The sequence below is a fragment of the Rana temporaria genome, chromosome 7 (genome assembly GCF_905171775.1).
Source record: "Rana temporaria chromosome 7, aRanTem1.1, whole genome shotgun sequence".
Taxonomy (NCBI): Eukaryota; Metazoa; Chordata; class Amphibia; order Anura; family Ranidae; genus Rana; species Rana temporaria.
Genome location: NC_053495.1, coordinates 56,156,797 through 56,169,710, shown reverse-complemented (window position 1 = coordinate 56,169,710; position 12,914 = coordinate 56,156,797). Strand labels below are relative to the sequence as shown.

The 12,914-nt window shown below is 45.6% G+C and overlaps 1 protein-coding gene across 1 annotated transcript in view; it reads left to right on the top strand.

The window, feature by feature from the left end:
- CYTH4 (cytohesin 4) overlaps positions 1-12,914 on the top strand; it is a 180,503-nt gene that overhangs the window by 55,027 nt on the left and 112,562 nt on the right. Inside the window, exon 2 of the mRNA XM_040359417.1 lies at positions 6,040-6,110. Coding sequence (XP_040215351.1) covers positions 6,040-6,110 — 71 coding nt within the window. The remainder of the gene's footprint in view (positions 1-6,039; positions 6,111-12,914) is intronic.

Genomic DNA, 12,914 nt, shown 5'->3' with positions numbered 1-12,914 from the left:
AAAAGATGGCAAGTCTTCTGGGAATATTAATTTTGCTGATACCCCATCTTTATAGCCAGTCAGACATGCCGGGAACCCCCATTGATAGTTAATGTTAAACTGGCGCATCTGTTCAAGCAGGGGTTTCAGGTGTCTTCTTCTGGCTAAAGTTTCCCAGGCTAGATCAGGAAAAATCTGAATCTCAGCTCCATCATGGCTCAGGGGAGGCTTCCTTCTCAGTTTTGACCATACCTCAGCTTTGTCTTCAAAATATCTGAACCTTACTATGATATCCCTAGGCCATTTCCCTCCCCCCTCTCTAATTCTTCCTATGCGGTGGATCCGTTCAATTTTTAGAGGCTCCTCCGCACCGTTTTCCAACAGGGGGAGGAACAGATTGTTGAGAATTTTTCTCAGATCTTCGCCTTTCTCCTCTTTAATAGATCGTATTCTCAAGTTTTTCCTTCTATTTCGATTCTCTTGGTCTTCTAATCGATATTGTAGTTGCCTCTGATTTTGTTTCAGTGTATGGTATTGCTTTTTTAATTCATTTAATTCTGAGTCCTGTTGTTCAATTTTTGCCTCAGCTTTCTCCACTCGCTCCAACATATAGGTTATGTCCGTTCTTAATGCGCTAACTTCTTCTCGTATTACATTTTCCAGTCTCTTTAACATCCCCTCTAATTCTACCTTTGTGGGGATATGAGTGTCTATACGGGGGTCCTCGATTTGGCTGATTTCCTGTTCCCCCTCCGTTGACGTATCTACAATTGGAGGGATCCCCCCCCCCACGCCCTTTTTAATTCCACCCGTTTTTTCTGCCTTTTTCCCCAATGCTGGGCTTTTGGAGCTCCCATCCGGGGTCATGTAGTGTCTAATGGTAGAAGTAGGCGGGTTGTCTTTGGGAATTTTCGGGGCGTTTCCCCTTGTTGATTTATTCATATTGTATTTTTTTGTTACTCTGATACGTTTCCCCAGTTTGGACGGCGGGTATTACCCCTTTTGATTTTTAATGTCCGACCGTAACCTGCCGTATTAAGTATACTGGGGCATACTTTATAAGCCTCCAGTGATTGTGATGTATCATATAAAATGGTGGGTGTTTTGTGTGCAATTACCCTCCGCTAGTTTCTCTGCAGGGGCACCACCACCCAATCCCAAATTAGCCTCCCTTACTGCGTTCTATTGCCGGGCTCTCTAGTTACCCCAGAGACGGCTATCGTATTACTATGAGCTTGCATGCCCAGATAAACCGCGTGCAATGGTCCAGGGTAGGTTAAGGGTAGGTATAGTATCTCAATTAAAGTCCAAAATTCCCCACAGTGGTCCAAACCTCCCCCGACCAGCGCCCTCCGTGCGCACTGGACAATAACCCCCGTGCCGCGGAAAACCAACACCACCAAAGAGCACAAAAAGGTATAGTCAGTCTTATGCCTTTGCATGGGGGTTTGTCAACTGTGCCAGTTTAGTGGAGGAATACTCTGGTATTCTCTAACATTCTGGTATGTTTATTTTCCTGTTTAATTTAAACTTGCACAGTATCACTATGCTAGTTGCGGGGTTTGGATGCTTACCCTCTTTGCCATACACCCGGACTCCAGTCTCAAAACAAGTTTCACAGCAGTAGACCCCTTGCTGTGTGCTGTTCAGGGACTGGGGTGACCGGGGGGGACGTTGCGATCTACAGGGATAGGCACAGTGCAAAGATAGGGGGCCATAGAACAAGTCCTGCGATATGTTTCATCCATCCATTGCTCCCTTCTCCATATTAACCCGTCATCATTATATCAGTGCATCAGTGTATCACAGTTCTGTTTTAAATACCCAGTCTGTGGTGTATTTCAATTGCAGAGTATTTAGGAGGTGCACTATACAGTAAGCGATGATTTATGTAACAGACAAAGTTCTTACCGGTCCCATGTTGTATACCTTGTTGGTCGTTCTGGATTTAAGCCTTCCCCGCAGCTGGGGCTAGTAGGGCATGAATATTACCTGACTGTGGCCGTGCTTCCTATGAACAGAGGGGGGTATCGGCGTCCATGGGAGAGGTGAGGGACAGGGCACCCTCTAACACTGAGCGGCGCTTCCTTACTGTGGCTTCCCCATCAGCTGGTGAGCGGGGGTAAGAGAGAGCGAGGGGGGGTCTCGGCTGGACGGCAGGAGGAAGACAGGAGAGAGGCACGCATGGGGTGTACCGTCAGCGGTCTAGCGGCTAGCGGCTCAGCAGTCTCACCCCCTGCTTCGTAGCCACCACCGCTGGGACACCCTTAGATCCTCCGGCGTCCTCCATCTCCAGTCAGCTGGCTAGGTCCGTGGCGTGGGCTGCTCCTCCCTCAGCGTGCGGACCTCACGTACGCCGCGTCATGCCTGACCCGGCTTCCCTAATACTACCACATGAGCCACTTCTAATCGCAGTAAACAGTAAACACAGGTCTCCTTCACACACACAATAGATCAATTACCCTTTGAAATAGGACTGGCTGAGGAAGGGTCATTAACATTTCAACAGCCTGTTAGCAGAGGAGTGAGTCACACCTGAAATCACCTTCCCTCTAACACACACACACAGCATTAAACAAGCAGGGAGAATTACACTGAAGCATATCCTTCACACTGACGATGGACTGAAGTCGCATCTCGCCAACACAACCCAGCTTATTAACCACTCCTTGGCATGCAACATACTGAAGGCCTATCGCACCGCTTGGAACACTAACCGCAAATTTTTGGCCCCTTGCCCTGGAGCAGCAATAGGCAATGTTAGACACGTCCTAGCCTTCATATCGTATTGCCACACGCAGCTGACCCTTTCTCACAATTCTATCACGCCATATCTAGATAGCGTCCAGCATTTCCTGTCCCTGCAGGACCCCAGTAAACCGTCAGTATTCTCAAGCCCATGCAGTCAAGTCCCTCCTACAGGATATACAGAAGCACCAACCTGTAGTCAGTGGCAAGCGCCTACCTTTCAAGAGTGCCCTCTTTAGGGACATGTCTGAAATCCTTACTTGTTACCTGTTTAGGGCTTTTCCCAGCCTAGTCACCCAAACAGCCATCTACCAGGCCTTCTACGGTTCCCTACGACCTAGTGAATCTACAGTCAGCGGCTACGGATGTCAGACACTGCTCCAACGCCACCCAACTGACTTTCGAACCACTACACTCTCACAGTCTGCAAACGCAACAAACCAGCCCCGGGGGTTGACATCAACCTGTTTCAGACTAACAACGCCTGACGCCCAGTGACGGTGCTGGATCGACTACTGCTCCATCTACCCAGCCAATCTGATGGTAGCTCGTTGCTACCCTTTCGAAACCAGCTCCCTGAGTGTCAGCCAGTGTGTCAAGCATGTCAGAATCCTCCTAAGTAACTTGGGCTTCAAACCCCAGTCAGTTCTCTGGACATTCTTTCCGAATCAGAGCAGCCTCAGCTGCCTCCCAACAGGGAGTACCAGACCATGTAATCAAGATACCAGGCTGATGGAAGTCTCCTTGTTTTGCCACATACATCCCAAATCCTCAGGAAGGAATGGCACAAGCCTTTACCAAGCTGGCTCAATAGATACAAGAAATCAATAAAAGCTATTTCCCTATCTGAGTCTTTTGCCCCCTTTTCTTGGCATACTGACCAGACCACCAAGGCACACTTCAGGTCTATTTATGTTGTAAGTCTTGTCGCGTGTTTATGTGATCCACATCACTCTCGGTCAGAGGGTAACGACCATAAACAACGATTTACCTATACTACTCCTTCTCACAAGTCCATATATAAAATATCTTACAGAAAGCAATTCTTTCCTGATAGAGCATGTGAAGCAGATTTCTGGAGCATTAGGCTTGAACTGTTATAGTCTGCTGGAAACATGTTGGATTTTCTCCCATATGGATTTTTTTTCAGTTATATAGTAGGTGAGGTTGAAAAAGACACACGTCTATCAAGTCCAACCTATGTGTGTGATAATATGTCAGTATTACATTGTATATCCCTGTATGTTGGGGTCGTTCAGGTGCTTATCTAATAGTTTTTGGCGATGCCCCCCGCTGAGACCACCTCCTGTGGAATGGACTTCCAAATCCTTGCCGCTCTTACAGTAAAGAACACTCTACGCAGTTTAGGTTAAACCTCCTTTCTTCAAATTTGAACGAGTGGCTACGTGTCTTATTAAACTCCTTTCTACAAAAACATTTTATCCCTATTCTGGGGTCACCAGTATGGTATTTGTAAATTTAAATCATATCCCCTCTCAAGCATCTCTTTTACAGAGAGAATAAGTTCAGTCCTTTCTTCATAACTAATATCCTCCAGACATGTCGTCCCGGAGTTACTTCCAGATATCGCGGCTCCGGCACCGGAGCCGCTTGCAAATGGTAGCCACCAGTCACGGCTTGACCTCCTTTAGAAATGGCACAATCACTGTTTCTAAAGTAGGCCTGCGCCGTTGTCTACGGCGCATGTGCCGTAAACATTGGCACAAGTCTCTATTGTAAATATCTCCTAAACTGTGTAGGTTTAGTAGATATTTCTTGCACCTACAGGTAAGGCTTAATCTAGGCTTACCTGTAGGTAAAAGGGGTTGTAAAGGGTGTACAACCACTTTATATTCGCACAGATATGAATGGGTATCGTTGGAAATCATGGGGTATGATTTGTCATGCGACTCTGATGTCAAAAATTGCACAAGGGCCTAAGTCTCCTCCTGCTCCTTCATTCAATTCTGTAGCAAAACGCCTAAACCTCCAACACTTGCTTTTCAGGCCACCCACAAGGTCTGGGCAAAGGATCCTGCTGCCAAATACCCAGAAAAGCCTTCAGCATACAGGGACACCCCTTTTCCCCTTTCCTTAGTGGGGGGACATTTGTTAATCCCTACAACTCCTGGGTAGCTTATCCTTCAGGTGCAAAGAGTGCTATTTTAGGATTACAGAATTAACCTTTGCCCCTTGATCCGCTTTCAGTTTGTCATCAAACTAGCAGACCTTACCTCACCACTTTTGGTTCTCCCAGACTATGACTCTTTTGTCTTGCCCCTGAATCCCAAATTTTCCCCAGGATGTTGGCTCCAGTTTTGCCCTGGTGCTTTGTTATGGCCCACATTTTTTTGTGTTTGTCCAACCCTCTTTAGGCAGCAGTATAGCCTGTGGGTAAAGACCCAATGGACTCAAGAAATACATTTTACATTACAAGAGAGTTCTCAATTACTTTGAGTTAAATAATATTTGTGAATATGCCGTTTATGGAAGCCTTAGACCACACTAAGATGCCTCTGTAAGCATGGCCCTGTTTTTATGTATAGCAGTAAAAACATTAAAGCAGAGCTCCACCCAAAAGGAAAAGTTCCACTTTCAGGACTAATCCCCCGCTGCTCTCAAAGAATTGGCACTTTTGAGAAGCTGGGAGGGAGGAGCGAGTACCCAATTTGACAGGTACCCGTTCCCACTTTCGCTCTGGCCGCCTAGGCAATCGGAAGCAGAAGTTCTCCTCCCTCCTTCGCCCACAGTCTTCTGGGACACGTGACAGGTCTCAGAAGACTGTGGGACCATTCACAATGAGCAGCACTGCTCGCACATGCGTAGTGAGCTCCCAGCTGTGAAGCGGCAAGCTGTTATAGCTGGGTACCCACAGTTAAGACGCCGGTGCCGAGAAAAGAAGACAGAAGGTTAAAATGGATGGGGTGAGCACACTGCTGGATCGTGAGTGGCCGTTTTTTTAAAGTAAGCAGATACAGTCTTTTTAGCTGCTGATTATAAAACACAGGAGACTGGGAAACCATTTTAAGATGTACCGTATATAGCAAAGATTAAACTGAGAGCAAGCTCACTCAAACTTTTGAAGCCTTTTGGTTGTGTTAGTTTTAAAGCCACCCAAAGAGGTGCAATTTGAAAAAAAAAATTACAAGTAGAACTTCAGATGAAAAAGGCTAAAAGTTACTTATATAACCGTTCTCTGGCTATGCATGCTTTTTCAGCACAGTTATAATCCTGTGTATATGTGATATCACCTTCTTGCCAAAACATAATTATTCTTTCCTGGCTAAAGAAATGTCATATTTTCTTTTGTAGACCAAACCATGATTCCAGAAGATACTATCATAACATCATCTACTCGAGAAGAGCTGCTTGGCCATATTAAAGTACAGTATATACTAAACTCCGTAATTCTTCCTTTACCTCTCAAACCAACTTTATATTTTATTATGCTTTTATGTTGTTCAGTCTCATTCTATTTGACTTAATGTGTAGCATGGCCCCCTTGAGGACTGTTTGAATTTACCTGTTCATCTGTATCGCCATTACCCTGTGAACATTCCAACCCATCTGACACTCTAGGTTCAGACATATTTTACAGCACCTTTAAATGACACAACACACAAGTCAAATATGTTTATATTATCTCAGCTTTTACTGGAGTAAGCAATGTGGTATTTATATACAAAGGAGGGTAATTGGTCCAGAATCTGGAGAATAATTTCCTGACAAGACAGCTTAGACTTCAACTTCAACAGCACAAGAGCATAATATACATACTGTATATGTACACTAAAGTAACACCTGGAGCATAACCTGTAAGGACAGTAAAGGGTTAATTGTCTAAGGCAGGTAGTCACACACTAAAGGGGAACCCCAGGCCAGCCTATTCAACCTTTATATCTTAATGAGAAATCAGACAAAATATGGATAGAATAGAGCCCTTTAAATGGTAACAATGTCCAAATGCAGGTCTGATAGTCTTCACCGGCAGTTGGAGCTCATTACATAATATCCAATAAGGCACAGTAATGTGATAGCAGGCCGAATGGTTTAAACAGGCTAGTGGTACTTCTTGAAGTGGTTTTAGTTAAAGGTGTCTATGTACAATGTTCAATTAAAGTAACAAGGAAGGATTGCAAAAGATGGGTAATTGCCCTCTCATCAACGACCGGACCAGCTAAACGCTGTGCAGACAGCGACCCGGTAAGAGACGTCCTTCAGTGAAGCGACCAGCGATCACCCACAGATGCTGAGTGCGGATGACCGTAGTGTCGATCTGCTGGGTTGGTGCGGCGTTGATGTTTGACAAACAGCAGGCAGAGTTAGGCCCTCTGGGGCCGGATTAGAATTACTCGATCACTGCATGGTAGGCCGCAGCGTCTCTCCCCGTCACAGATAGATGTGCATCCAGCAAGGCCCAGGAAGAAAAGAGCGTGGGGCGGATCTCCTGGCTCTTTTATAGTTCTTTTATAGATTCTCCTCGGGTTGTAGCAATGATCCCTGGGATGTGTAGTCCAGATGTAATGTCGCGCAATTTAATTGCCAGTCTGAAAGACTACCAGTCCCACAATCCTTTTGGTCGGGCTCACAGATAAAATGACAGTCACTGGCGCCCAGTACTAGAGGGATATAACTATAGGTGAAGAATGACGGGCAAATTGCACAATATTATAACTGTATTCCACATCGCTACATCAATCTAAACCAGGGATGCCCAACCTTTTGAAGAGCGAGGGCCACTTAAGCGACTTGTTAACTGGTCACGGGCTATAATCAGTGGAGCGGGGGCGCATGGAAGGTCCATGTCCGCTCTGCATATGCAAAGCGGACACGGACACAGCCGGATTGGATTGGATTGGAGTTAGGACACAAGTCAGTTTACATCTGCCACTCCTTAGAGGTGAATTGAGGGCCCATTATGCCTTTGTCTTTTTTTTTTAGAGAGTTCACAACCATTTTAAGGAGTCTTTGCTAATAGATGGTTTAGACATTCTGCTGCTAAATTCCCTCTAGCTAATCTGCTTTGAGTTAATGTGTCTTGAACTGGACTGTAATGTGTTACCTCCTGAGAATGCCTATCCAAGACAGGAGATCATTTTAATTTTTAAACTTTGAAACCTGAAACATTAAAATTCTGGAGAAATAAGAGTGGCACTGTGTGCAATATGACTTCCCCATTCCCTTTGCACAGTTTGAGGTCATCAGACATCAACAGAAAGTAATCTGCTCAGTAGATTTCTGACAAATGCCCTGGGTCCACTGGTGCTGTGGCACCAGAGCTGTGTCAATTTCTAGCCTCCATTAGCCTGAGGGAAACAAGCTCTTACTCTTAGACTGTTCACATTGCAGAACATCTAAATGATGTAAGCAGCTGTAACAGCCACATGACCCTTTTGCTTAATATTAATTGTAAATTCTTATATCTCATAACACATTCATTTGTCCAATTCAATCATGTAATGAAATTGGTAGTTGTTTTATTTTATAGTAAGCCTAAAAAAGCAGTTGGTCAGAAAAAAAATGTGGAGAAATTATATTTTATTCTGTACACAATGTTATGTAATGATACAATTTTTTTAAAAAGTTTCCATGGCTGGTAGGGCTGTTTTCAGTTGCTAGTGGGCTCATTTTATTTATTACATGTATATATATACAATATGACAATTTATGCAGTAATTTAGATATACAGAGAGGCCCGGAGTAAAGAACAAAAGCAGAGACGCAGGGTCGGCATGACAGGGGTTAAGGGGGCCTGGCAAAGGGGTACTAACAGCAGGTTAATACAGAGGCAGCATCAGGCTGTACAGGGTGGAGCAAAGGGGGCAATGTGTTGGGTTTCCGGAAGGGGAGGGCTCAGTTAGAGCAGCCGAGCATAGGCACTTCCCACCCTCCCGCCCTATATGTGGTGAGTTTTTGCTGGTTGAGGAATTTGGGGTTGATTTAGTCAGAGGTGGCTGTTGGTGGGGGTGCAAGGTCCTTTTTAGGTTCAAAAGGTATGGTGTAGGGCCCCGTCTGAGGTACAGCTCCCTGTTGGTGGATGCGTACTTACAATGTACTATGCTGTTTACCTACATCAGACATGTGAGTAGGTGATTCATATGTCTTTTAAACATTCCCAATATTAAACACACTTGCTACGCTCAGAGGGCGCTGCTTTGTGTCTCTTTTCTTGGTACTTGCTGGTTGTCTCTGAGTTGGCGGTTATGCGGCTGGAGGCCGGTCAAGTGACTTACAGGTACTGTCCTGTGGGGTTTATGCCCATTAGGACCTTGCAGCACTAGATTGTCTGATCTGGCTTATGTTATTATATGTTAATATTTTGTTTAGTAAAAAGGCTGCTATGGCCAATTTACCCCAACTTGGTGTGGTGTGATTACTACGGAAGGGGGGGGGGGGTTGGTATAGCAGTTACAAGGCTTATTTAATCCCATAGTCATGTACATTCATATCAGTCCCTGCCCTCAAGGAGCTTACAATCGAAGGTCCCTATCTAACATTTTAGGGCCAACTTAGACAAGAGCCAATTAACATGTCTTTGGAGTGTTGGAGTGCAAGCACGGAGAGAACATTCAAACTCCATGCAAGTGGTGTAGTGGTTGGAAATTAAACCAATGGCCCTAGTGCTACCAAACAGATATGCTAACCACTAAGTACTGTGAAATTACTATTACCAGTAGGATTTGTGAAACTACAGCTTAATCACACATATGCATGTGCACTCTCTCTCTCTCACCATTTGTTGGGAGAGGTAGGAAAAACATTGATGTATTTCATATGTAGCAAGGGAACGACCCCTAGAGGATTAATGGTGACCTCCAGAGTCAGGGAGAGCTGACATCCTTCTTTGTAGAGTGGGTTATTAGGCACAGTGGGTGTAATACAAGATAGTATGATTGTGCTCCAGTCACTTTTTGAATGCGAACAAAAGAGATTTATTGTCTCTTAACAAGAACTGGGGGAGAGAGAGTTAGAGCCTGAACACCCTTAGGCAGATGCAATAGCAATTGGCAAACTCTGAGAAAAAATAGGCAGACAGCTATACAGGTTGACGGCCTTATAAGCTAGTTGCAGCACTGTATTTGTAGAACTGCTGTCTCCAATGGCAACTGAACTTGTAGGTTGACTTTAACACAGATCTGTACACAAACCAGACTTGGTATCCCTGTTGTGTGTGACCTGACCTCAGCCTCCCACTGTAGCTTTCACCACTGAGCTCCCAGTCTTCTCACCAAATCTTCAGATCCCAGCTGCCACTGTATCCCCTGAGCCATTCCACAGCTAACCCGCTGTACACTCCAAGCGTCACCATTCACCAACGCTACCTGCTGGGTCTCTGGCTTGGCTCTCAGCTAACCCACTGAATCCTCTTCAAGTGTCCCCCACACTCACCTGCTGGGTCCCTGACTCGAACGCTAAAGCTTTCCCAACTTGTTCACCGTTTCACCCTAGTGAAAAGGCTGCTCTGATACTTATTCAGACTTTACAAACCTGGCCTCTGCCCCATGTGGCAACTGCTTCTCCTTCACCTCTGGCAACACTTGGTTCACCGTCCAGGTAAAACTCTGCAACGATCAGGCTCCCCTCAGGCTGAGCCTCTACCAACATGGCTAGGCCTAACCTTCAGCTGCTGCTTCACAAACAACCCCCATGCTTCAGCCTGGGGCTAAAAGAACACTGATCACCTGACTGATTCCCCTTAAATAGACTCTCTCAGCATGCTTAGCCACAAATATGATTGGCTGAGAAATTATGTCTATTCACAGCCTGAATTTGCTGTGGTCTTGTCATTCTAATGAATGAATGAATGAGTGACTTGTATAGCGCTACAAATACGAACAAAATCGCCTCAGGACGCTTTTGCAGCCAGTGTCTGCCTGTGTCTTCAGAAGAGATGGATCTTAAGTTCTTCCTAAAGGCCAAATGGTTTTCTTCCAAGCAGATGTCCCCGGGTAGAGCGTTCCATAGCCGGGGTCCTGGGACTGCGAATCTTTGTTTACATTTTGATTTGTAGTGGGTATTGCGGGGCTTTTCCTTGTGTACATTTGAGAGTGAGGCAAAGGGTCTTAAATGTAACCCTTCACAGCTAGCCAATGGAGGGAATGGGGAAACAAAAGGCAGGTGAGGGAAGGGGGGAAGGGGAGGTGAGGGATACCAGGGAAAATGTATAACATAGTCCGGATACAGGCAACCATCTCAGCTGGGAGTAACAACTCTTGACAATACATGAACATGGGGGCACCCCGCCCGCCCCAGATATTCGATCCACGTGGGCAGGCTTCCCCCTCAAACTAGTGAGGGTTGGATGAACCCAAGCCCCTACCCTTAGGTAGGTGCGGATACAACTCCCCTACTGATACCAATAAGCATCTTGGATGAATCAGAGGTACCAAGGACAGTCAAAAAACCCGGAGACCGTCCTGGTAGCTCGAAAACAAGGCAGGGCACCCCAGCATCCCATACCGGCAAAACAATAAAACAGTACAAACAAATTCCCAATAAACAATCAAGAAAGAGGGAGAGAAAAATAAAATAGAAAGTCAGATGGGAAACAAGGAAGGGAAGGAAAAGAGGAGAGGAAAGTAAGAGACACGGATGTATAAGGACCAGCCCTCACCAGTGTCGTTGATGGGATGAGTCCACAATCAGGAAGCGTCTGAGGTAGTCGACTGATGGCGCACCTGGACGAGTCTGCCAAAGGAGGGATCGGCTAAGGCAAGCAAAGCCACGTCTATGCTAGACGAGATTGTGGTTGTGTCGTGAACTTTCCACTCTGCCCAGGTTAGATCAAATTGCTTGCGAGTGTCCCTGCAGTCTGCAAGCCAGCTCTCTGCCTCCATGATCTCCCCCACCTTCCCCAACCAATCTTGCTTGCTTGGAATACACAAGATTTTCCAATTAAGTGGTATGAGACGTTTCGCTACATTGAGGAGGTGGGGGAGAGCACTTATTTTATAATGGGGCAGTGGTATGGGGGGGATATGGAGCAGAAAATGTTTAGGCAGGACCAGGATATCTACACCCAAGCCTTCAGAGATGTGTCTGTTAACCATTTCCCAGAGTGGCCAGAGCACCGGGCACTCCCACCAAATGTGGAGAACGTGCCCTTCTGTCCACATCGTCTCAAGCACACGTCAGAGGCAGTAGGAAAAATTCTGGCCAATGTAGTGGGCACTCTACACCACTGTGACAGTAGTGCTAGGGTTTTTGTTTCGGTTTGCATGGAGGAAGAGGATTTCTGTTTTTGATTCATTAAGTTTGAGGGAGCTCTCCGTCATCCAATCGTCGATCAATGAGCAGTTTTCCAGTGCGTGGTATTGGTCTTTTTTGTTGGTGATGCATGGGTAAAGTTGGGTGTCATCAGCAGTTGGGTGTGATAGAGCAGGTCCTGGTTGCTGATGATTTTGAGGAGTGGATGGAGGTAGATGTTGAAGAGCACCCCAGCGACAGGGGTGACCCTTGAGGGACTCTGCATGTAATTTTACGTGCTTCTGAAGTGAAAACTTCTAGTTTTACTTTCTGGGATCGGTTCTCTAGGAAGAATGTTAACCAGAGTAGATCTGAGTGTGCGACTCCGGCTACTTCTGCAAGACGAGTGAGCAAGGTTTTGTGGTCCATTGTGTCGAACCAGTAGTGGCAGCAGTGCCACCTATTGACAGAAGAGAGAAATGCACCAGGTTCAGGCTTTAGGGCAAAAAAACTGTGGATACAACTACCAATTAGCCAGGTTAATGACCACCTAGCATAACTAAATTTGTTAGCAACCCTGCCTAATACCAGGGTTCTACACATACATTGATTGTTTCACCACTTTAGAAGACCTCAGATCTCGGTGACCTGATTGACAGATTTTCATGTAACACCAGACCAGACAAAACTACATACAATGGTTTCGTTGCTTCCTTTGATGGGGAGGAAACTAAGTTCGTAAATCTGGTGATTAGGGAGGTAGTTACACATGCTTAAAAAAATTGGACAAGCAATATTTGAAATAAATGTATTCACTGACCACTTGATTACAGCTTCTTCTTCAGGCTAATGTAGTGTTATGTGTGGATTGGTACGGCTGTGGGTCTGGTGGGCCCCTTGAAACCATTGACTGGAGTAAATAAATCCTATGGCCCATATGGTTAATGTATTCCTGGTAGCAGGTATGTTTGGTCCACTGAAACCTTCAGTCCAAGAGCAGC